General features: G+C 44.1%; 1 protein-coding gene across 4 annotated transcripts; it reads right to left on the bottom strand.

Annotated features, from left to right (window-relative positions):
- Positions 1 to 1838: 1838 nt before the first annotated feature.
- On the bottom strand, positions 1839 to 25510 carry UBE2G2 (ubiquitin conjugating enzyme E2 G2). 4 transcript variants are annotated; one of them, XM_064517137.1, is made up of 8 exons: positions 25368 to 25510; positions 15597 to 15632; positions 15463 to 15508; positions 10099 to 10201; positions 9007 to 9125; positions 6499 to 6602; positions 5737 to 5877; positions 1839 to 3805 (listed from the first exon to the last, which is right to left on the bottom strand). In XM_064517137.1, the coding sequence occupies exons 4-8, from the start codon at positions 10143 to 10145 to the stop codon at positions 3776 to 3778; spliced, it is 441 nt and encodes a 146-aa protein (XP_064373207.1). In that variant the 5' UTR covers positions 10146 to 10201; positions 15463 to 15508; positions 15597 to 15632; positions 25368 to 25510; the 3' UTR covers positions 1839 to 3775. The 4 variants fall into 4 exon arrangements, with proteins under 4 accessions (XP_064373207.1, XP_064373209.1, XP_064373206.1 ...); XM_064517139.1 differs by lacking the exon at positions 10099 to 10201 and having other exon boundaries at positions 25368 to 25506; XM_064517136.1 differs by lacking the exons at positions 10099 to 10201; positions 25368 to 25510 and adding an exon at positions 24824 to 25067.
- Between the last annotated feature and the right edge of the window lie 167 nt (positions 25511 to 25677).

Below are 25677 nucleotides of genomic sequence, written 5' to 3'. Positions count from 1 at the left end.
TTACGTAGGTAGGAAGTATCCTCTGAAACTTAGAGGGCTTGTTGCACAGCTCATCTGTTAAAGAATTTGATGTGCATAAAGCCATTTAAAAATACTATTTGTAAATTTAACAGCAATTCCAAAGTGCCGATCAACAGGTAATAAACACAAATTAAATCTAGTAACTAAATCCTGCTCCTGTGTTCCCACAAGAGTCCATGCAGCTTGTACCCAACGTGTCTCAATGCTCACGGAGGTAAAAGATTGCACAGCATCCTTACCAAGATGTGACTTCAGAAAGAAAACAAGAATCTTCCAGAGACACACAGCTTTCACCATTTCATCTTGAAGGCAGTGCGCCACCTTCCATTCATGATATAGTTCAAGCCAAAAAAAGCAAGAGACAACCCTCAATTGCTCTGCCCTTAAGCTGCAGATGTTTCATGTGGTTACAACGCCTTTCGTACAGCAGTTAGCACTTTCAAAGAACCACTTGCATGCACACACACACATAAAACACAATTAATGAATGTTTTACATCCCACTGTGTGTTCTGACACTGCTCCATTTGCCAAAAAAAAAAAGTTGTGTGTATGCGCACACACACGCAACAGAGGCGTTAAAGAGGATGTTGCTTGCCTTTTTTCAGCTTCGTTGAAACTTTTCTGTATAAAAGCCTAAAGCAAATATAATCCAGAGAAAGGCAATTTTTTAATCTTTAATACTTTACTTGCATGCATAACACCTGTAGAGTTCTGACACTCCCTAAGGAATGTGTTTTGCAGTCACTGTTTCAGACCGAGAAAAAGCAACCGCACAGAAAAAATGTTGCTACCAGCTAGTATTATACAACTTGCTAACGTGAATATTCTTTTAAGAAGGGAAAGGATTAAGTCTTTGAGGGAAGTCTATTACAGTATCAAAACAGCAGCTTTACAAGCTAGAACTCTAAGAGATGTTGTCAAGTTGTAAAAATCAGCCCGAGCATTGAAATCCTAGCAGAGAAAGCCTGCAACGCTATCTGCCAGGCACTTTTTTTATGGAATAATAATAATGAAGTTTTCTTCTCTTCCTCCTCCTCCGGGTAATACAAGCAGGGATTCTAATGCAGACTGTGGTGCCCCACTTAAGCCTCTCTATAAAGCAGGAACACTGGTGGGACAATTATTAGTACATTAAATGCTAATTACAGGTTTCACCAGAACGCAGACATGGAACTAATCTGAACAGTCATTTTTAAGATGGTTCTTGTTACCTAGACAAAGCAAATTTTTAATTCTTTGAGATGAACTTCTATATACATTCTGTCATCTTTAAGACTTCCAGCTAATGTTCAGTGGTAAAAGTACTTCAGTGACTTAAAACAACTGATATAGCAAACTTGTTGCAAGCCAATCACTTAAAAAGATTTTTTTTTTTTTAAGCAACAGAGATGTGGGGACTATAGAAGTTCTCAGTAGGAGCTGGACATCTAATTGTCCTCCTCAAATCCAAGAGCTAATATCAACAGATTGTGACTGATACATTAAAATTCATGATTCAGCTATGGCCGTAACAAGACCTTCCTAAGGCCAGACACATAGATCATAACAAGACCTTTGTCTGAGAAGCAAACTTCATCACATCTGTTGGCTACTTGATTTTTACACTTTCCTTTGAAATATCAAGTGATTTTTCTTTTGAGACAAGACATCTCTCTAGAAAGCCTGATCAGCTGCATCAACTCTTCCATTCCTACAAAGCATCCCCAGTGTTTTAACTGCATTAGAACAAACCCCTTCACTCCTTTGGCCCAAGTCAGAACTGGACTCTCTTGACTAGTTGTTTACCCATAAAAAAAACAGAGAAACACATATACATACTTTTACGAAAGGAGAAAATATAATCTCTTTATTTTCAGTATACAGACTAAATCCCACCATAAAATAAGGATGAGTGAGCACACATGAATAAAATACTCTGCACTTAAAAAGAGCCCAGTTTTGCCATGTTTGCTTATTCAGTCATAAGCCATGTGGCATACAGACTTTTCCCAGCATTGTTTCCAAAAGCGGCTGTAGCACTTCCATGAGCTACGCACCATCTACTCCAATTCAAAAATGCTCTCAGTTTGCACATAAATGCTACATTTTCCTGAAGGTCTTGAAATACTAGTTAGGTACAATACTATTTCATAATCTCTCTGCTCCCAAATTATGCTGGGTCCCCCCACCCCGACTCTTGCACCAAAGCTAGAATTACTTGCACACGGAGGTAAACTCAGCAAGTTAGAGCAATACAAACTCTTCAGAGATACTGAAAGATGGTATACTGTGATCTGCAGCACGTGAGTATGCAGCATGGATAGCGAGCCAAATACTGGTAAGTTCTACACACGCACACGAGCATCTCTGTAAAGCTTTCTCCACAGTACGACTCCTTCGCGTGCTTTTTGTCGAAAAAGAAAGCCCTTCTCAAATTTAGCCAGTTTCAGGTAGCCAACAAAATTTGATTCCATGTGCTATCAGCATGTGTGCCACTGCTTGCAATACACTGGAGAAGATTTGGACCCAGACAAAAGATTCACTTGCAAAGCACAAAGGTCACCAGGGGCCCCAAAGCGGTTTTGCAAACTGATCACTGCAGCTGGTAAACCTCACCGTCGTACATACCACAAGTCGGCTGCAGTATTCTGCAGTTTTAAGTGTGCATCTTTTCATCCTCTAGAAAGCAGAATTGAGATTTTCTCCGACTCCAATTTACATACGCAAGGGCCGTCATCATAAAGTGTGTTATGGTTAATTTAAAATCCATCAAGCTAGTCTTTGCTCATTCACCTGAAAAAGGTCATCAGTGCCTAGATGTTCTCAATATCCTGTGGCGATTCCCAAAAGTGTGAACACTTTCTCACTGGATTTTCAGGATGCAGATGATCTAGCCCACGGTGGACGTGACCAAAGTGTTTAAGAATCCAGTCTTTGCATATTGCACATCTAATTGCAACCAAAGGTTATAGTGAGTGTCTTTATGGAATAATACAGCAGCTTTGGGGACTTCTAAGCAAACACTGACTCAAAGGCTCAGTATGGATTCACAGTGTAATATGGGAATACCAGCCTATTCTAGACCACTAGCCAGTCACTGGCAACAACGATCTAGATCTTCTCTTAAATTTACACGGTGCAGAATCACTTTCTACACTAAACCATTCTGATTATATCTTTGTTTTACAGCCTCTCTTGCTAATCTAACTCTTCAAATCAGTTCTGATTGCAAATGCCATCTCTAACTTTCCTAGCATTGTAAAATCTGTAGAATTATTTTCCATCTACTGGTGCTCCAGCTGCAATGTTGCCTTTACAAATGTAAAACTAATTCTTCCAGCAGATGATCTAAAACAGTTCTGTTCTCGAATAGCAGATTGACTGAAGTGGGCTCTAGATTGCAAAGTCTCCAAGCTTCCCATACCACGAAGTGAGGTAGCAACAAACAGCCTTTGAAACAGAATTGCTCCCATATTTTTTGCTAGTAATAAATCCCTTTGCCACACAATTTAGTGAGTGAACTAGAGGCTTCTCTGAAGCAGTGGAAGCAGAAAAAAAGATGGTAAACACAGGATGAACAAGAAGAACTAGGCCAATAGTTTTGAAAAGTTTGCCTTTTTGGTACCAGCACTGAGCACTGCTCTTTCTCAGGTGGAGAGAAATACAAAACATTGCAGTCTCTTTGGGAGCTTAAAGTCCAAGTGACTTCTGCACAATCTGCTTGGCAATTTTGTTAAATTGTTCTCTGTCTTCCCGCCACATCTTGGAGGCATCTACATTGGCTCCACTTTCATCGTTTGGCTCTGAAACGAGAAAGATGGAAAGACAGGTGGGCAGCCAGGCAATTCAGCAGGACCCTCTCGCTTTTTCAATAATGCCTCTGCACAGCCACTTTCCCATGGCTTTGGCACACTCCCTCTGTTTGGGATCATGGAAGCACCCTTAAAAGAAATCCAGTTCCAGGCGCTCGCTCCCCCAAACAGTTGTTATTTCACTGATCACAAGAGGATATGACAGCAAGGTAGAGTTTAGGTCAGAAACAGGTGGCAGAGTAGTAAGACTTTTATTTTGTTCATGCTTTCAGCAGCTGAGTCCCAGCACACACACGGAATAACACGATATGTTGCCAGTGGTGTTGTTGAGGGTTTTTAAAACTGCAAACTGCTCCCTGCAAAATATTTTTTCTGTTTCTGCAGCTTCCCAGACATAAAGCCCTCCCTCACCAGGCCACCCAAACAGGCTCTGTCACTCTTTTGGATAGCTTGTTCTACGGAAAAAACAAAATCCTTTCATTTCTGCAACATCTCTCATCTGAGGATTTCAGAGTGCTTTGCAAAGTGCATTAAGCCCCCATGCCTCAAACACTTCATTTTGTACGGAGGTAAGCTGAGACATGGGGCTTATCAGGCTCTCGGAAGCATACAGCAGGACAACTGTCACAGGATTATTATACAAGTCACTAAGATACAACATACGCTACCCATTTTGCTTCACGCACTAGTCTGAATCCTCCACAGTCCAGTTCATGGTGGACCTCGTAGGCTCATGTCTTTCTTGACACAATGCAGATAATCTGCCATTAAAAGGCATCAGAGGGGACAGATGGGTAGGTCACTCAGTTTGGTATGCTCAGGCTTACACTATCTGCAGAGCCAGAGCTGAGAGTTTGTCAGCAGCTGGAAAGCAGCTGACAATTCACGGTCTGGATTAGTTCCTCCAAAAGCCATGGGAAATCAAGATGCACAGTCAGAGAACAAGAGTGCAGATGACTCCCCAGCCGATAAGTCTAGGTAAGGTTGTACCACAAACCAAGTTCTTGGAGGCCGCGGGCAGCCTAATGAAGTGCTCAGAAGTTCATCTGGGTGGCCTCCCAATAGTAGCTTACTATTCTGGAGCTAACAGTCAACACACAGGAATCTGTTGCTTTCTCTTGTTCAACTTTGTTGCTTCTGATAACTAAACCTTTATCCACAAGACTGATTATAAGGGATACGGTTCTGTCCTCAGGCAGTTCAGTGGCTCTATCAAGAATGTGGAAAAAGACCCAAGTTTCAAGGAGATGTATGTGACAGATCTGATCTGAACCCTTGCTGGATTTAGGGAAAGCCCTTTAAGAGGTTACTCAAAAAGTTGTTCACCACACCCTTCTTCTCAAGAAGGCTTCCTCTAAACCAGAGATGGCAGAATGAGCACATTTCCCAGCCTGGTATACCAACAAACAGAAATGGAGGGAGCTGGTTTGTGAATCACAGGGGCCATGGACTCCAATTAACCATACTGATCAGTTCCAGCTGATAACCTTCCAGCTGCTAAAGCTAAATCCAACAGAGGCAGTAATCAAAAGCTCTAAAAGACCTAAGAGCTGAAAAGACATCACAGCAGCTATAAAGCCTGAGGACAGATTTTGCAGAGGAGCAGAGAGCCAGCTGAGCCACAGAACCTACCACGTGACCATCACCATGTACTCAATCACTGCTGAAGAAATGCAGTGTACTCACTCACAAACCTGGAAACACTTGTTTACTAATTCAGTCTTGTTATTTTTTTCCAATTATTTTCAGAGAATTGGTGTATTAATAAATCAATTAATATTATGGCTTTAGGAACTCTGATTGCTGCAGAGCCGAGTTTAAGCATCTTTTGTCTGCTTAACAAATCAAACACGAAGAAGAAGCTCTAGCTATGCCTCAAGAACTGCTACCTGAGTTACTCCTAATAAAGCACCGGTCCTTACCTGCCAGCATACTAACGACTGACAACAGGATCTTTTCAACGCTCTGCACAGGACTCCACCTCTCAGCGCTGCTCTCATATCCCATGGGATCGTCGCCAGGAGCATGGAGAATAGAGATGCAAACTCTCCCATCTGGGTAAACTGCACAAGAAGAAAGGATTGACTGTTATTCAAAGGAAACACCTGACCACTCCAGATCCATAGCAGAGATGAATGTTCTGACTCTGCCTTCATCCAGCTGATGTTAAATCCAGTTTTAAATGTCTTCTTCCAAAGGCAAGAGCACACAGAATTGGAAAGAGAAAAAATCTAGCAAAAACTTTCTCTAGGCAGTTCTGCCAAACTAGGGTCATACTTCCCCAACAGAAGCCTGCCAGGAGTACTCAAACCACTCGATATCAGAAATAGGTTCCTTGAGAAAAAAAGTAAGAGATGTCGCTTAGTGTAATGAGCCAGTTATTTATGCACAGATATAACCCCAAGTAGGTGAGTAGTCCTGCTTAAACCAAAGGGTAACAGTCATACAGCACTGAATGCACATTTGAGTCTTTCACTGGATTGAGTTCATAAAAAGAACCAAGCAAACTTGCACAGCTGCAGTGGGGTGAGAAAAATGGTATGTTACAAATACCTGATTTCGATTTGAACATTACTGAGAGTTCACATCACTTTTTCATTTTTGCTTAAAACTCACAGCTGCATTACAGTGCACAGAAAAAAAGTAAGCTATCAATTAAGGAGACAGATGTCTTCCCCTCCCACCTTTAACATCAGCAAAGCATCTGCATCAGTGCAAGTCTTCTCACACACTGGAAAGGCCTCCTTTGCCTTGATAATGAGGCCAGAGAGAGCGTGAAGAGGCAGCACTGAAAGACAACAGAGGTCAAAACGCTGCCTTAGCAATGTGGCCTAATTCAGCAGTGTCCCAAGCAACTACAACTTTACCTAGTACTTTCACTGTTTCTACTTCTCTGGTGACCAAACTTGTATCGTTGCCAGGAATACAAAAAAAAAAAAAGCAAATGACCGCTGAAAGCGGTTATGCTTGTTTCCAGATCCTTCCGTTCACCCAGCTAATGTCTGTACAAGTCGGGAACACGTAAGTTTTCTGAAAGACTTTTATTATATTTACACCCCCTCCTGCAGCCCCAGGCTGGGGATTGGAGCTGCTCTAGCCATAGCTGGAAGAGATGAAAACAGCACATGCTGCATCAGCATTTCCCCCCACAAGTTCGGAACACATTGGTAAAGATATTTCACCTGTAAGTTACTCTAATGTTTTTACACAGTATCTCATTTAAAACCGTTGGATCGCAGTAGCATAGATAAGACAGAAAAGGCTGATTGCAGGAAGAAGTACACATCTCCCATTTTGTTGCTAAATGCCAACACAAGACTTTTCATTAATTGCTACTTCGAAGTTATCTTAGCCAAAGCACCCATTGAAACCATATTATTGCAAGAGAAGAGAGTACTGTGGTGTTTCAATTCCCCTATGCATAGCAGAAATGCTGCAAAGGCAAGAAAGCATGGCGGATTTTTTTTTTTTTTTTTTTAGCTATTTCCTTGCAATTTCTCACAGATGGAGTAAGCATTTAAGGAATGCAAAAAGCACAGCACGGCTGCCATTTCTACAGCCTTTCTGGGTATGACCAGACCACCTCAATCTCATCCGAGAAGAAAGGTTTGAGCATCTACTTTTGATGATCTCAAATTTACCTTAACTCAACCTAGAGTCATGGGACTTTAAACAGCTGACAGCTGAACATCCAATATGTTCCAGCCAGTTCTGTGGAGGAAGCGCCCAGGTGTAGAGATGCTCTGTAACACACGACAGTCAGGCAGTTTGAGCTTCTCTGCACCCCATCCTGCCTGCCAATGCCACAGGCTGCTCACGCAACGCAGCTCCGAGCAGAGATCTTCCAGCCAAGCCCAGGACAAGCAGAGTAGAGTATTGCATGCGCATGGATTTGCTCGTGGAGATCGGTACTGCCAACAAGTTTGGGTGAAAGAGCCCAGCTGAAGCAATGTGCTGGTGTGGCCACACCACTTCCAGGTGCCAAGCTGCACTGCTGTAGACATCAGAGCGACACAGGTGATGCTAAACTGCCTTGGGCAGTTTTGCACGGTTCTACACTGCACAGTGCAGATGTGCCCCCCAGAGGAGAACGGAAAGATGGGCTTGTTCGTGGATTAAATGGGCAAGAATCTGTGTCAGTGGTGTTTTGAGAAGAGAAAAACAGAGGAATCTCAAGAAAGTGCAAAATTCCTTGGAATCGGATGAAATAAATAGATTCCCAACTGAGATGAAAATTTGTGTTACGCAAGTGCAGGAATGTCAGCTTGGAAGGAAACACTAGGCAAGAGGGCAGGATTTTCCTTTTATTGCTTGTAGGCTGCAGAGACCTAATAGCCTAATATATGGCTCCAGCCCATCAAATCTAGATGATGATAAACAATTTTTACACAGTCAGTGTGGATTTAACAGATGCAATAAGTAACAACTTTACAAAGGACGCCGCCAAGGCCTACGCCAGAAAAGAGAGCTCTGGGTTGTAAAGGGGGATCTAGGGGTTTTTATCTGTTCAAAGCTCAAACTTGTTAGCTACACTCATCATTACTTTAATTTCTTCCACTCAAAAGCCTTAAGATAATACAGTTGAGATATTGTCATCACTGGAATTGCAGAGAAAAGGCCAATAAAATCTTAAAGGCCTACAAATCTGTCAGCTGTTTGGACAGAGCACTCTGTATTTCAGAAAGATCACATCAGAGGTGTCACTAAACCCCTGATCTAACGGGAAAAAGCCATGCTGCTAAGTAAAGCTGCATCCAAACTTTAGTCAACATGAACAGATTTTCACTTGTTAAAATAACACTGAACTACTTAAACACCAGTCACAGAGGAACACAGAGAAGAGCCTACCCTGACTCTATCATTTTACAAAATCTCATGTCATGTACAAAACATTTATGTTTGGACCATTTTTGCAATTCCTGGAATGATCTGAAAAGGCAGTCACATTGCTGGGGTCTTTATTAGACTGTTTATGATCAAAAGATATATGAAGACTAACATGATAGAGAGAGCATGACCCTGAGACAGAGCAAAACTGCTGGATGGCTAAACACTCCTGTGGCATACTCAAGGTCTGAAAGGAAATGAACCACTCTTAGCAAGCAATACCAGCTGTCCTGCTGCAAAAGTTGTTTCTTTATGGTGTAAAAGCAACCCACTCCCCCTCAAATATCCTGCTGAATCAAACTTACTGTTTGGATGGAACATCTCACACGTGAACCTCATCTTCGGAGGACTTAGCGGATAGTCGAGTGGAAAGCTCAGAATAGCAGGGAAAACACCGTACTCAAAACAGGTGTCTTCAGGACCCCTAGAAACAGATAAAAAGTTATTCATCAGAGTTTTAAATAGTTCTTTCACCCAAATTCTTGTCTAATGAGACATCTTAGGTTTGGGCCATATCATCATCGTCTTCTCAAGAAAACAAAGAGTTAACACACTCTTACCCTACACCTCGTAAACTTAACTCCAAATATGGGGTGGGGAAGGGGGAAATCAAAGCTTGCACACTAAATTACTAGGAAGGTCACAACACTGCTTAATTAGCAGGGTGTGTTTGAATATAATTGGAGTATCTGGCTCCAAGGCATGTTCCAGGATTTGAGAGTCTGCACGTTAAGGGAAAACACAGGCAGGTGTGAAACTCCTTTGTCTTTGAAGATACTGTAATGCTGCATAGACAGAGATGTCAAATACTGCAGCTCAAAAATAATTTAAAAAACAAGGATTAGGCAAGGAGTCATCTAATTGAGCTAAGAAGATTCAAACTGCCAGTATGGAGCATAACCACACAAACACTTATCACTATCTGATGCAAAAAAATACAGCAATGTTTTGTAAAAATAAAAACACAACTCGGGCTATAATTGCTAGATATAGGACAAACATGTTTCTTGACAAGCTTCAGGTATTTAGTTTTCACTCCCTCAAATGCACACTGAGAGCAAATGGCTTCGTCAGGGTTCCTGTAGAAACAGTGTCTTTCGTGTTCGTTGTCTAGTTCAAAGCTCAATCAAGTGAGACTATAAAGACAGTTATTTTACCCTCTCTACACAAAACATATTTGGAAGATGAGCGAAAGAGTTTATTTGACACGATTTATTCAAACCTGATGAACCATTTGGAAGTTATAAAATAAACATCATCTCCCCTGATTGGAAAGATCAGGAAACAAGCTTCATCACCAAAAATCTTATCCAACGTAAACCTCATGTATTCAGCAGAAAGCTCTTCAAACAAGGGATATATTGTCTGGGAAATAAAGCTTAAAAATATATACATACTTCCACCTCCCAATCCACAAACACAGTCTCCATGCCAGAAAGGACATAAAATTTCTAAGGCAAATGGTCAAAGATTCCTTAGAGTTAAGACTGCATCAACAACCTAAAGAAAAAGAAAGTTGAGACCAATAAAACCTAAAGCCCGAAGAGGCTCACCCTGTTAAATCCTGGGACTCGACAGACTCAGCTGGTAGATCTCAGAGAATCATAAATACAAGTAACAAGCATTTTAAACCTGAATATTGGCATTTGCATGCAGGATCAGAGAAATGCATCACTGTATGGCAAGAATCAAAGCTAAACCATCCCAACTATTTTTGTCCCCTTTCTAGTCTTTCCCCTATTTATTCAGGATTCAATTCTGCATCTGAGAGTAAACTCAATGCATTTTTTTCATAAGCATTTTAATTCCAGCTGCATTTTAAAGGCTTATTGTTGAACTTCTAAGAATATGTACATACACACATTGAAAAGCTGGTGGGTGTCTAATGTTCTCTTTTGAGAGCAAACACAAGCCTTAAGGGCTCTTCTGTCAGATATGTTAACCCAACATGCTCCATTTTTAGGCCCTATATTAAGTGTGGAAACTGCTTTTGTTTTAGCCATTCATTACTGCAGGGATCAAGTTCAAAGAAATTATTAAAGTTAATCCAAAACAGCATCTGCAACTACAAAACACTTGGAAGGGCACAAAATTTAAACTTGACAGCATTCCTTTCAATTCAAATAGGATATCACCAGGGCCAGAAAGGTAAAGAGCACAGCACCTTTTGTAACTGCACCACCTGTTCTGTAGAGATTTCAAAGTACTTCAGATTTTCAAAGCCTTGATGCCTTATGCTATGATCTCATCTGAGTTGCTAGTTGGAGCCCAGGGTATTGAGAATCTGATGAGGATTCCTCCAAGAAAAACCCAGACGGTGCAGAAGTGAAACCTTCCCACTGAGCAAACAGCACTGAGCCAACAGTCCAGTAAATTAAGCAAGCATTACCTTAAGCAAAGTTTCCACACCCCCAAAAGAGAAATCACTTGTTATCACTAATGCTTAGCACATGGAAGGCACTCACTCTCCAGATGCTTGTGGCATTAACTCTGTAAGAAATACCTTGTCCTAAGGCTGCTCAATCTAAGACTCTCTACAGTCTGCAAAGCAGGCAGTCTTTGCATCTTTTTCCCCACATGATGCTACTCTACAAACTTAAATAAAGCACTGAGGAGCGGACGTCATTTCTCCTCTAGCCATTATATGTGTGGCATTATAAATGACTTGGTAGGCAATCAGGCTGTTTACTAACCATATGTGAGAGATGCTGAGGTTTTGCACAAAGCCCAGGACAGCATCCAAACAGTCCTTCACAATTAACATTTACTTCATTTAATCCTTTTCAGCCTAAAGGATCACAAAGAAATTTGTAGGTTTCCGTAGTCTGGGAATAGTCCTCCCAACCACCACAAATGTTCACCTACAAATGGCAATACCACACAAACCATTCGGAAGCAGCAGGAACTGAGAGAGTAACAGTCAGGTGAGGGTAGGGAAAATGTTAAGCAGTGGGTACTGACACATTCAGAGTACATTCGGACCCAGTTCCTGTGAACAGTGCTTTCGTCAAACTTTTTTTCCTGTTCACGTATTTGTTGCTTTCATATTCTTTATTGTTCCAAGAGACTACGACAAGGACATCTATATGAACGTAGGAAGCTAACCAAAGGTTACTTTATTCCCGTACTGTCAGTGCTACTTATAAGGCTGCTGAACTTGAATGCAGAGAAAATCATGTTATGAAGAACTCTGTAGACACGTAACATAACATGGAGACGAGAAATTCTGATCTCCATGGGCTAGATATTAATTATGAAGGTGGGGGAAGAAAAGGATGGCAGGTGTCTACCAAAATAGGAGGGAGAAGCGAATTAATAAGGACAGTTAATTCTATAATCATACCTTCAATATGTTTGTAAATGGCTTCTTATTTGTAAAAGAAGCTGGAAAAAGACCAAAACCCACAGTCATCAGATGCCAAAAAGGGGAATTCCATGCTAAACAAAACAGAAGTCATAAGCCTATATATAGATCTAATTACCTTTCTAGACAGGTTTTTGATAAGATGGCTTCCATTTATACTGTTTATTTTTCCAGCAACCTTTAAGCTAATACAACTCTTAACAATCATGTGTTTTTATGTCTTTTGGGGATAAACTTTAATAGCAACACACACTTGCATGAGCCAACACTTTTGAAGTTCATAAGCCTGACCAAAGGGGACAAAACCACTTGGACTTCGAATGCTAAATTCATGAGCTTGCACAACACAATGCAGGCTGTGGGACCCCACACAGTGCTAAGGAATTAAGCAGTACTTCGATGAACTCTCTTGACATTTGGGACTATTTATTATCATGACCAAATCATCCTGTCGCAAAGACCTGGCTTTCACAAATACACTTATTCATCTTCTGTTAGATGCCTTATCAAAAGGGTGCATTTTTCATCAGGCTCATGATTTAAAAAGACTACCATCACATTGCATTTTCACTTCTGGATCTAGGCAAATACACACTGGGAGTATAAGAACTGTTCTATCATGCATGGATGTCAATACAACCTTAACACTTATGCACTATCCAGCAGTACTGCTGCAGGCAAGAACATCGGAAATACAAATTATTATTATTAATATCATTATTATTATTATTTTAAAAGAGATTATTTTATCTCTAAGCCAAGCTCTTACCTTAATCTGTAACATTACCCAGCCCACCTCTGGATTGATAAATGGATAATATCTTGGACTTCTCTCTCTTAGGTCCAATTTTTTCTTATTTATTTGAGATTATATGTGCTTTACACAAATCAGGGGTAGAGAAGAAAAAAAAGTGTTCTGTTCTCTGTTTCTTTAATATGCTCCTTACTTATCTTTTATGCTTCATCCATCTCAAATCTGAGGCCAATTTTGCTTTAATTTCCTCATCTGTACTTCTGTTTCATTCCCAGAATCTCACACAGTACATTTAGGACTACAAAACATTCAAGAAGATTATCACAGCCAAATACAAACAAGTTATTTAGCTTGCTCTCCCAATGTACTCAAACATTTTTATTAATAGAGTTTTGTAAAGGGATGAAAGTAACCAAACATGTTTAGGGTAAACATGTTGCTATTGTACCACAGCTTCAAAATTTAGCAGATGTTAAAATATAATTTTATTATGACACACATACACACACACAATACAGAAACCAAAACTAAAGCACCTCCACCCCTCAGTTTGCACTGACAAAGACCTCAAGCTCAACACTCAGCACTTTAAAGGGCTTTCAAGTTTGCAAGCTGCTCCTCTGTTGTTTAAGTTTTTGTTATGGCAAACCTGGGAAAAAATGTTTTCTATGTAATGAATTAAATATAAAAGTACTTCTGTGTGTCCTCCATGAAAGCTCTAATCAACCACAAAATCTCTGCTATGAGAAAGTATTGATAGACAAGAACTTCCTTCCACATTCCAAAAAAATGCATTAAATCCATTGCGACTCCTAAACTCAAAGCAATGCACAGCTTTCTGAACTGAGATGCCATTCATTACGAAGGTCATGCTTTAAAAAGTGGTAACTACCCCACTTACAGCAAGAAGAGAAAGCATTAGACATTGCAGCCAATATCTTTGGTGTTGGACAACTACCTACCTATTTCTATGTTAAGTGTTTATCTTCAGGAGACAGAACTACCTGGAAGTCACAGCCACCCAAAGATACTCTTGAAATGACAGTACTCTCACAGAGCAAAGAATTCGGACATAGGACCTGATTATGATAGCATAAACTGCTGCATATCAGCAGAGGCATTTACAAACTCTTAACACCCACTCAGCAAACAAATATTGGTAATCCAGATCTCCTTTAACCGTGGCCTAAAGTAACTCAGAGCTTCACGCTTGCCATACAGCAAGCTCACCCATACAGCCAGCGTGTGTGGAGCAGGGGATATGCTGATGCTCCTGAACTGTCTGTGTGCCTGCTCCCAAAAGACAAGAGTTCTAGCATTTAAACCATTATCCTTCTACCACATAGAGTCTGAAAGCTCATCCTTCGCCCTTAGATAACACACTTTACCAACGAAACCAAGCTAGGAAAGTTCTTCCATGTACAATAATCAAGAATCAGGTAATTCAGCACTACTGGCTGAGCAGAACATCCTCCTAGACCACAGCAGATATAGCCCGAACAGGGCAACAGCTACAGCCTGCTCCCAGCTCTATCCTCTGCCAGGGTCCTCAGGGGCTGCTACAGGGACCACCTGGCCCTGACTAAAGGAAAGTAAACCACCACTTTTTACCACAGAATACTTGAAAGAGAATTTCCAAATGAGAGCCTCAATTAACTCTAACAGATCAGCTTCAAGATAAACTTAGCAGTCTGGAGCTTCTTGAACCCATAACGCTGTGGCATTTGTATAAATTGTCGAAACTGAGTGACAATGGTCTCCTTTTTTTCCCCCACACTGATTCAGAACTTCAATTTGTAAGAAATCACTAGCTTTTTCATACATTCAAAATTCCCAAGGAAAAGCACATTATAAGCAAGTTAACTGAAAGAGACCTGTAAGATGTCGGACAAGACGACTGTCCAGAAGATTACTTCCTTTCAAGTTAAATCTTGCTGCGAACAACTGTAGTCATCAGCTCAGGAGTAGGAAAAGGCTTTGTAAAAAAGTCTCTGCCAACCCTCCAAAATACAACAGCTAGTGATCCAGAGCTTTCTATGTGGAACCAGTGCACTGGACAATCTCTTTTCAACATCAACTGATTCATGAAGTTTGAATAACTTAAAAGATTTTAAAGAATTTTTTTTTTAAGTTTGAATGCTTTGTCAGATCTATCCCCTTTCATTTTTCTAGAAGAAATCTGAATAAATAAACTAATTTTAGACATTGATTTTTTTTCCTCCTATCACAGGTAAGCTGTATATTTTGTTCTAATTAGAAGATGAGAAAACCTACCCTGTATTTGCAGGTAAGCAATGTTCCCAACAAGTCTGTGTAATCTACAAACAATTTATTGTTTCCTACAGCGTTCGTATGTATAACATAATTCAATGGAGCCCAAATGGTGATTCCTGTAAAGTCTGAGAGTTACACATGCCAAATGTTTCTTATTACAACAGCTATACTCAAGCTCTGTAATGCCCCTGTCACTGTTTAAATGCCAAATATAATTCCTAGTCTGGGGTGGACAAGAAGTTCCCGTGCAAAGGCAGGCCAAAGTTGATGTTATGCAGAATTAAGATTTTTTTTCTATGCTCTTGTTCTCCTGAAAGCCAACCATAGACTACAAGTGCTGATTTCAGATACGAAACACCATTAACTCACATAATCAGAGCTTCCCACTCAAAGAAGTTCTCTTCGTTCATAGGACCTATAAGGAAAAAAACAAAACAACATTTAAAGCTACCGGCAGGTAAGGCTACAACTCCACAGTGCACAAACTCTGCTCTGTTCCTCACCTGCTACTATCCCTTCTGGTGGATTCAAGGTTAGTTCTGTAAAAAGAAAAACATGGGAAAGGTTAATATAGGCACCTCCAAGTCTGAACATTTCAGCCGGCAGCTGGATCGCCGCAGCTCAGCTCTGAGGCTCCCGGAGCAGAGGCCCATGGAGGAAAGCTCGAGAACACTGTGCGCAGAATGCTCTACCTTGCTTCACCGGGCAAGATTTCACGACCAGAAGGCCTGATTTCTCACTGCTGACAATTTAACTTTTTCATGCAACACTTAAGTTTCTAAACAAAATTATTTGGGGTCTTGTGATTTTTCAGGCTCTCAAAATGAGTTTTCCGGGGGCAACAATTTGAAACTGGGAGGAAGGCAAGAGCAACTTTGCACAGTTGCACAAGCACGGGAAATGCGTGGCATCTGGAGGCACAACCTCAACAACCTGGAGAGAAAGAGATTTGTATCCCTGTAAGCACTTTGCATTGATTCATCCTTGACAGCACCTTAACGCAAAATACGAAATGCAACACAAAAAGGTGGAGGAGAAGAAGTAAGAGATTTGACAAGCACCTGCACTTCTTGGATCTAATCTGACTCCCTCCGCGTGGCTTGGAAAACGCAAGAAAAAAAGAGACCAAACAAACAAAGCAGTCGTGACCGCGCACAGCAAGTTTCCATTAACCAACCCTCAGTTTCTGTGGGAAGCTGATACAATTCCCAAATCATCAGCTATCGCCAGCTTCAGCATCAGCACCTCCCTCCAAGCCTGCTGAAGCACAGCATCCTGCGTGCAGATGAAATAAAGACTATTTTTTTCCCCACTATCTACGGTAACGACGACCAACTTTCCTTCCTGCCGCTCTCTGGAGTCACTTGAGGCGGTAGCGTTCGGAAGGCGAAGTTCAGCTGGGCACAGGCACACCAAAGATTTGGGGGCCGAACACCAGTGAGCTCCGAGCTGGAGGCAGGGCAGCCCGCGGGCTGGGTGCGAGCGGGCAGAGGTCCAGCGGTGTCAGGTCAGAGGAGGTGACAGCAATTAGGCCAATGTAAGTAAGGGCTCAGAGCGCTTATGTGGAACAGCGTTTCCCAATCGATCGCCTGTGGACGGGTAGTGACCCAAAACACACAAAAAGCAACCGCAGAAAACACCACGCACACTCCCATCCGTGTAAACAAGCGTGAACACATAGCCAGGGAAAACGAAGGGAGTCAGGAACCAACGAGTGAGACGCTCACCCTACCTCTGATTTGGTTACAAATGAAAACTGCGGGTAACGCTGCACAAAACAGCACGCAGCTTCTTCTCCCAAAACAGTTAAGTGATTTTGGTTTTAGAAAGCACCGAGATACGCTGACAGGAGAGTGAGCAAAACTCTTCAGTTCACTCAGATCGCAATTAACTGTGGCACAGACCTCTCCTCATTTAAGTGCAGAAGCACAGCAACAGACTGAAGCTCAGTATCATGGTTTCAGACCACATCCCAAATACGAGAATAATGACATTAAAGAGCAGGTTTTTCCAGCTGGATAGCTGGGTCTCTTGAACAGCTTTTCCCGTACATGCTTTTTAAAAAGAAACAGGGAGATGTTACACTTGGGAGCTCCTGGAACTATTTTGCTCCATCTTGTGGCTGTCTCTATAAAATAATCCCTCTGATACATCCCACGATTTCACTTGAAAGCCTAAGGAACATCATCATTTCAGGGCCGGCACTGGCAGAGCTAGGAAGCAGCCTTCCCTGTTGCCTGACAATATCCTCTCTTCATCGCCTGCAGCTGAAAACTAGACCAAGGGTTTTCTTTACAGTTCCCCTCCCCTGTAGAAAACAGGGGCAATAGGAAGCAAGAGTGAAATCCCACTGAGCAAAGAGTCTTTAGGCAGATGGAGGTTCAATTCTCCACCTCACCTTGCTCATCTCTCCCCTCTAAGATAAGCAGAAGCGGTTTCCTTGACGATCAGGCAAAGCTGTATCTGGGAAGTAAAGGGGCACATTAGCTCTGATTTTGAGTAGTTACTAGGATATGTAGTCATTTAGGAAGGAAAAGCTCCTTTTACATGTGCATGGTCACATCCTACCCTGTGTGTGATCAGCCTAGAACAATTCAAACTGCAAGCACAGCTTTCAAGAGCTACAAAGCACAAACTGCCAGTAGCTGGCAAGGTATTAGCTACTTTAGTCTCACCAGAGCTTCCAAAATAGAAGTCAAAACAAGGCAATTTTCAAGGAAGGTTGAGGTGAATTCATTCCAATTTTTTTAAGCAAGCAACAACAGGCACGTGATCAGAGCATTTGTTTTATCCTTTCACTGCAGGAAGATTTTAGCAAGTCAGCTAGGGCCAAAGAGCTTCCTACTCCGTTCCCAGGCTCTTCCATCATCCAGTCCCTCTACAACTTCTTAGCAAGTAATACAGCGTAACAGGAGCAGATCAGCAGATCTAATAGTCCTCGCTTCTCCACTACACCCGGTCCAGGAGGTTAACATCATGTCAGTTTTAGTTTAACCTTCTGGACTGAAAGTCCCCACTACATGCATGGTTTAAAGCTTTCTCAAGGAAAGCTGTTCCCCGGTAGGAAGTGCCATGCCATGCCATGCTGTCCTCTGACCTGTCTCACTCATGACAGCAGCACGTCAGCCACCATCGCCTAAACGCCTCCCACTCTGACACTTAATCTCCGTTCCTGCTTGTGCCATTTCTGAGCAACACCCAGGACCAGCTGCCTGACCTCTCTGCCCATGCTGAGCTTGGATAACATCTGCCACAAGGTGCTGTAGGGGAAAATGAGAGGGGATCCTGAAGCTACAACAGTTATTCTGGAAAGATGGCCTAAACAAACTGAGAACCACCTCCTCAGATGCCCTCTTCTCCAAGGAGCAAGACCAACAGCAAGACTTTGCAGGAGTCCTTGGTGCTGCAGCTCCTTGCCCATGGTTGGCTAGTGACTGTAGATCTAGGAGAAAAACCTCAGTTTTCAGTGAGTGGAACCTCATGATCCTTGGGACAACTGGAACTGAGCTTTCAGACATGGGGGGCACTGGAAAGGCCCTCCTGCCACGAGCTGGCACAACTCTGTCATGCTCACCTGAGACTTTGGGACCCCACAAGGATCAAGGGAGCATCCTACAGAGCACCACACCTCCCCCACCGGGTACCACCAGGAGGTTAATCTGTTTGTGCCACCACCTTCCCATGCTTGAATTTTACACAGCACTAATCACCAGTGTTACAACCAACAGGATCCACTGGATTGACAGCCTCCTGATACCACCCTTTGATTACCCTACCACCAGGCAAGCTTTCAGGCTTCTCATGGAACAAGCCTGTCAGCAGCAATGCCCTCTCAGGGACCTCTGAGAGGCTGAAGGACCAGCAGACAATATGGACAAAGGTTCAAATGGGAAGCCAGAAGAGGGATCTTAAAAAAAAAGGTGTTTGAAAGAGGTAAAGGAAAAAGTTATCGCGACAAGAAAAGTCTCTGTGGAACACAAAGGAGCAACAGAGGCACGAGGAAGAGCTGCAGTTGGAGAGAGGAAGGCAGATAACGCACTAGGCCATGTATAAACGAGACGAGAACCACTTCGGGGTGTCACCGGGAATTTGGGGGCTGCAGAGCTTTCTACTCAGACGTGTGTGTTAGGTGCGTGCTGGAGGAGCCCGCGGGGATTTTGAACAAGGTCTCTGTTAAGCACTGCAGAGCATTTGGAGCAGAGCTTCCAGTTCCACATCCTCCATAAGGCATCTCGTTTGGTTTGCAGGATGGTTTTGCTGCACATCATCAGGGGATTTGCTTCCAAACCCAAACTCAATGAAGCCTCAGCCTGTAAGTCAGGAGCTAGACTTCAAAGTAAAGCTTTGCTTTTACACTGAGCCTGAGCGAAATGGAGAACTGACAGTACTGAAGTGTAGTGCTGCTATTAGGAACTCCAGACAGCTTTGAGTGCACACAGAGTCAATGCCTCCCTTTCATTTCATTGCTCACTACGGAGTCATTACAGACCAATTACACCTCAGCAAAAAGGAGAAGAATTGAAAACACATCCTCTTGTTAAAAAGACTGCTCATATTCTTAAAAGAGAAGTTCAACAGTATGCTTTCTAAAAACGACATCAGTGTGGCATATCTCCAAGGTGATGAAATGCACAAGACTCGGGAAATACTAGGGGCACACACTCACATCGCTACCTGACCGGGTCTGGACTGAGATGCTGGAAATCAGAGTCTTTTTCTTCCTACTCTGCATGAAATTCCCAGTTTTATTCCCTCTTCTCTGACTTAGCATCTCATTGTCAGAACGGACAATGATACCTAAGGTAACGTGACCTTACACAGAAGTGTGGGGCAGCCCTCCAAAAGCACAGGGGAGTGCTCCCCTCCATCCTCAGCTAGGCACTCCTGCTGCGTCACTCACATCTGACCTAGCAACCATATAGGCAAAGGGATAAATGCTTCAGCAGAAAAAGCCACAGGAAAACCGCTGACCAGCTCACTGAACCAGCCTGCTCTGCACAGGCTCGGTCTGCTGGAGCCGACTGCAAAAAACTGGCTCAGCTGTGCACTCTGTTCATGGAAATTAGCATTTGTAAGCGAACCCTCTGTTTTAAATCCAATTTTTTACAGCCTGCTTTCATAGACTTCATGATTTACTTTATTTGGTGTTGAATTTCAGAGAGATTTCCTAAATGCTCTGCTTAGGAAAAAAAAAAAAAAAAAAGAGCATTTTCGAAGCAGTGGGTTACCAGTGACAACTGCAGAGTCCTACTATAAACTTGCACCACTTTTTTTTCCCCGAAAGAGAGGAGCTAATCACCCTCCATCCAGCCGGAGCTTTCCTCTAGCTCCACACAAACCCTCTCCAAATGATAGGAACAGGAAGCACTGACTGAAGCAGCAGGTTTTGCTCTGTAGAAGGAAGGTGTCCGTGCTTTCTCAGTGATTTTTTAATTCTGACTGTTCTTTGCCATACTTAAATCTGACACTTTTAGTCCTACCACACTCTCAGTATCTGTTAGCACTATGTGCCACAGCTCAATCACCTCTTTCCTTGTAGCAGAAAGGAAATATTTTTCTATATAGTGCACAGAACTGTAATTCTTGCATATCTATAAATTCGACTTAATGTTTTCAAAGTATTTGCATTTCATGTTTTAAAAATCTATTGAGGGACAAGATGCCTTCAAGGTAATGCAACAAGTCAGCGGCAAAGGTAAAAGGAGGGTTTCCATCTCTTAAGTCTCGTAAGCATAAGCTCCTATTGAGAGACTAATTTCAGATTTTAACACTATTAATTATTCTAAATCTAGAATTAATAACTAAAATATATGCCCTACAGGAGTTAAGTCTGGGTTTCTTATTTTCATGGACGCTTTATCTAAAGTAGTTCTGGCAGTGTATAAAAATAGGTATGAGACAGCAAAAAATCAACACACTCCAAAAACGTGAATAATGATCTAAACAAGGACAAAAAATTGATCTATCTCCTCTGGTACCCACAGCCTTTTAGCCATCTTCCTTTCCTTCTCCACAAGGAACAGAAAATAGAGTGATTTCACAGCATCTCCCCAAAGGAAATAATACATTTGGGCTCCGACAGGTTGAAATTCCTCATAAAATAAAGCACCTTTCACAGAAGTTAAGAATAAACAGATGTAAACACAGACACAGACACACACACACAGAAAATCAAAGGTCAAAACTAAAAACAAATAAGTAAGGAAAGAATTAGAGAACCAGTAATCAAAATAATCAAAATACACCTATCAGCAAGGCACTGATTGCCAACATATTTCTGTCACAACTAGGAAAAACTAAAAGGAAGCAGTAAGGAAGGAGAGAAAGAAAAAAATTAAAGAAAATAATTGTGGGGACACATGTGCGCGCATACAAACACATATATATATGTGTAAACATATCTGTTTTTAAAGTCTTCTCCAACACTGATGTTGCTTAATCTCGGGCTGAAGTTTCACATACACTTTAAACCAACCGATTAGCAAGGCTGTCAAAGGAAGCAACTCCCTCCCTTGCCTGAAGCTGTCTCCTCTGCAGGCGAAACCTTTTGTGAAGCTGCGGGGTGAAACAGAGCACAAATTTCATCCAACATGTGAGGCAGGCAGGAAGGGGTCATTTTAAGCTGGCTCAGTTTCCCCGCGCCCCTTCGCCACTGGCTACGCTATACGTACGTCAGCACAAGGAACCAGCGTCTCGAGGAAGGCAGCTGAAAGGTCGTGCAAAGCCAAGTCTCAGTCTATGGCCCTGTTGCCTTGTAATTAGTGTACAAAAAATAAGCAAAAAGAGGTAGCAGAATTATCTAATTAAGACTAGAAAACATTTTTAGTTTTTCAAAATATTTTCCCTGAAAATCTCTACAAGATAGAACAACTCCTAAAGAGCTACAACTGGTCTTTTGTAGCATACTAAGAAAGGGTTATACTTCAGGCTTGATTCTGTGTTTTGTAGCACAGTTTGACAAAACACCCATTAAAAGAACGTAACGTAATCCTAGAATTGCACACATAACACAGGGTATTCCAGACAGCAGCAGAAACTGAAAATTTAGGTTTACTCTCCTTCCCTAACTCAAGTCTCCAGAAGTATTGTACAGTTAGTCATCGTGGGTTACATTCATTTTTCGTAGCAGTGTATTTGATAAAAGTTGGGAAATCATAAAACAAGATCACAACCGAGATGTCATATCAGTTGATGATAAGAGTTACACCAGCAACTATTCAGGGATGATTCATATAATGCCTGCCTCTAAAATTAAGTCCAATTCTTTCTGGTGCTGCATCCCTGAACAATTCATTCATATGAGACATTCCAATAAGACCTCAGAGCTGCTCAACGACAGAGGATCAAAAATGCTTTTGAGGACAGAGGAGGTTTACTGAAGAGAAGCGATAAAAGCAGGGCCAGGTCTTTTTGCTGCTGGCTTTCAGTGCTTCTGGATGGTGATAGAAAAATGCTGGTTTCTAGGACGCAGCGTCAGCACAAGCTTAACCCGTGCAGTGACACCAACGGGGCTTGCTCACTCCCACGAGCAACAGCAGTCCGTGTGGCTGTGGTCCCATGCCGGCCCCGGCCCCCACAGACGCCTGTGTGCTGGTAACTTCAGAGACGTGCGCTGCAGAACGGGCTGTGAATACCCACGACGCTGTGTCAGGAAGCACGCACCTAGAAAATTACCCTGCTGTCTTACACAGACTCAAGATAATTCTTCCTTCAGATGATGGTACCATGGGAAACAATTCTTCACCCCTGGCCAACCTGGGAAGCCCTGAAAATAATCTTCGTTGAACCATGAAGCAGGAGACCAATCTGCACAGCCAAATGCCATCTTTCACCTAGCAAAGACACTACCTCACAACCTGGTTTTTCTTCTTTTCTGTTCTGCCTTCTAGCCTTGTATAAAAGCCATAATTTCAAAAACTGAAAACAACTAGGTAAACAAAAAAGAACTGCCCTTCTTGCAAAAGGAAGTCACCTTCAGACACTTTGCGAGCACACACGTAAGGAGATTATTCGTACCGGCCTTGCAGAAATCGGATGTGCCCCAGTAGTGGTACAGTCCCCATGGAAGCAGCAAAATGAAACAGCCTTATTGCTCCCTCTGGTGGGATTGGCAGGAAGAATATCAGGCACTTGGCACAGCAAATTTCTCCAACCGGGGCTGTATCAGCAAGTCACATCTCAAACAGACTTTTAACAAACAAACAAGTCTATGTTATTCATCACTGAATTCCAGCTTAAATGCTTTTCCTAACTGCAGCAATTCCATTAAGCTCTCGACCAAGCATCTAATTATCTCTCGGGTAACAAAACTATGCGACAGAGGCTTTCCCGGCTGCATATAGTTCCACCTGGAAAACACGACTTGGCAAAAATAAGAGAATTTGGCTACTTGCCCAGGATTTCCAGACCTCCACCATGACTAAGCTCCCTATACCAAGAAATTCCGGGCACATGTCAACTGTGCACAAACTACCTCTCAGTTTCATAGCTTAAACAGCTAATACATATGCCAGCCAAGCCAAACACGCTGCGTTGGCACTGGCGTTCACACACAGATTCATTGCTTGGGGTAGTCTCCCACGCATGCCTGCAATTTGCAGAAACAGGTAACAGCGAGAACAACTTGCACGTGGCTGAAAACACCAAAAAAAAAAACCCTCAAAGAAGAAAGTCGTTTTATTCCTTCTTCACTTCCCTCTTTCACACACACTTTTCGGAGATCTCAGCACTATCTAGTCCCCCTACCCCACCGCGGCATCTGTATGAAGGCTGCAGGCAGAGCTCTGCTGATCCAGCAGGGCAGCTGACAGGAGGCTGGCAAAGCATTGGCCGGCACAGCGAGGTGCCCCCCGGGCTGCCGGACAGACGGGGCCTGTGCCCGGCTCAGCCCAACCACAGCCCTGCCCAGCTCTCTGCTTCACCTGTGCTTCACCGCCTGCTCCTCCATAGCCAGGTCCCCAAACCTGCCCGGGTTCGGGAGGGAGGCCCTGCACGCCATTCCCTTTTGGTCTGAAAAAGGATCAGGCCAGGAGCAGCAGCAGGGAGGTTGGGGCCGTGACTGAGGAGGTCCAGGGCCCAGCACTACCCTTTGGTGCTGCCCTCACCCCACAGGGCTGTCTCCATCCCTCCAGCCATCCCCCCACCCTGGGTTGTCCTCCCCCAGTCCTCCCCTCCGCTCCCCACAGCCACCCCCCGGGGCTGCCCCTGCCCCACAGCCTGGCGCAAGGGCTGCCCTCACCTCACAGCCACCCGCCAACGCACAGCTAAACGCAAGGGGTGCCCCTGCCCCCACCCAAGGCCGCCCCCACCCCACAGCAGCCCCCCCAGAGCTGCCCCTGCCTCTCAGCCACCCCCCAGGGCTGCTATACCTCGGCGGTCCCCCACCCCACAGACACTCCCTCCTGCCCCACAGTCACCCCCAGGGGTGCTCCTGCCCCCCAACACCCCCCGGGCTGCTCCCGCTCCGCAGCCACCCTCGCCGGCATTGCTGCTGCCCCCCAGCCACTCCCCACACCCAGCCAAGCCCCCAGGGCTGCCTCCCCCCCCCCCCCCATAGCATCCCCCGGACGGTCTCGGCCCCCCAGCCGCCCCCGCGCCCAGGGCGCCGCCGGCAGGGGGCAGCCCGGCCCGGCCCCCGCCGCTCCCCCGACTCCCGGAGCCGGGGCGTCGCGGCGCAGCCCGAGTCTCGCGAGAGCAGCCCGGCGCCGCCGAGCTCCCTGGCCGCACTCACGCTTGTACTCAGCCATCAGCCGCTTCAGCGCCGTCCCCGCCATGGTGCGGCCCCCCCCGCCGCCGCCGCCGCCGCGCTCCCCGCCTCGGCCCGACCGCAGCAGCCCAGCCCAGCCGCGGGCTCTTCCGGCAGGCGCCTAGAGAGGCCGGCAGCCTGCCGCTCCTCCTCTATGGTGCGGGCCCAGTCCTCCCGCCGCCGGGCGGGGCCGCGGAGGGCCGCGCATGCGCAGAGCGGCGGCCGCGCGGCCGCCGGGGTGTGGAGAGCGCGCGAGGCTCCTGCCGCCCCCGGGCCGTTACAGCTACAGCCGGACGGGTCCATCTCCCCCCTCCGCACGCCCGGGCGCGGCTAAGCCCGCGCAGAATGAGCGACCCGCAGGTAAGGCACAAAGGTAAGGGCCGTTTTAAAAGTGCAGGTGATCCTTCCCGGCCTTTCTCCTCGTGTGTCTAGTCTCCTCCGCGCCAGGGTCCAGCTCCTGTTTAACACCGCTAAAACAGCTTCCAAAACCCAGTTTAGGCACATGAAAGCAAGGGCAGGCTGCGCTGACCTGACTGCAGAAAACGAAGTAGTCCATGTGGAATAACTTCTGCCAGAAGTCACCAGGTAAACTGCTCTGAGTGGAAAACAGCACACGGAGGAGTTTTCTTCAGATGCCTGTCCAGGTTATATGATCTTTCAGAGAAGACACTGCAGGCAGGAAAAGCAGCAACAGAGCACAGCTGCTTCAGGGGGAAGGGAGGGGGGAGACAACAAGAAGTTCAAACAGTTTTATTGCACAGAAAAATGCCTCAGTGAGCCTGGAATTTTGTTGCTAATGGAGTTGTTTAGTAGACACTCAAGTGATTTATACCTAGCCG

The sequence above is a fragment of the Dromaius novaehollandiae genome, chromosome 9 (genome assembly GCF_036370855.1).
Source record: "Dromaius novaehollandiae isolate bDroNov1 chromosome 9, bDroNov1.hap1, whole genome shotgun sequence".
Classification (NCBI taxonomy): domain Eukaryota; kingdom Metazoa; phylum Chordata; class Aves; order Casuariiformes; family Dromaiidae; genus Dromaius; species Dromaius novaehollandiae.
The sequence above is the reverse complement of the archived record's forward strand: the minus strand, read 5'-3'. Positions and strand labels throughout refer to the sequence as shown.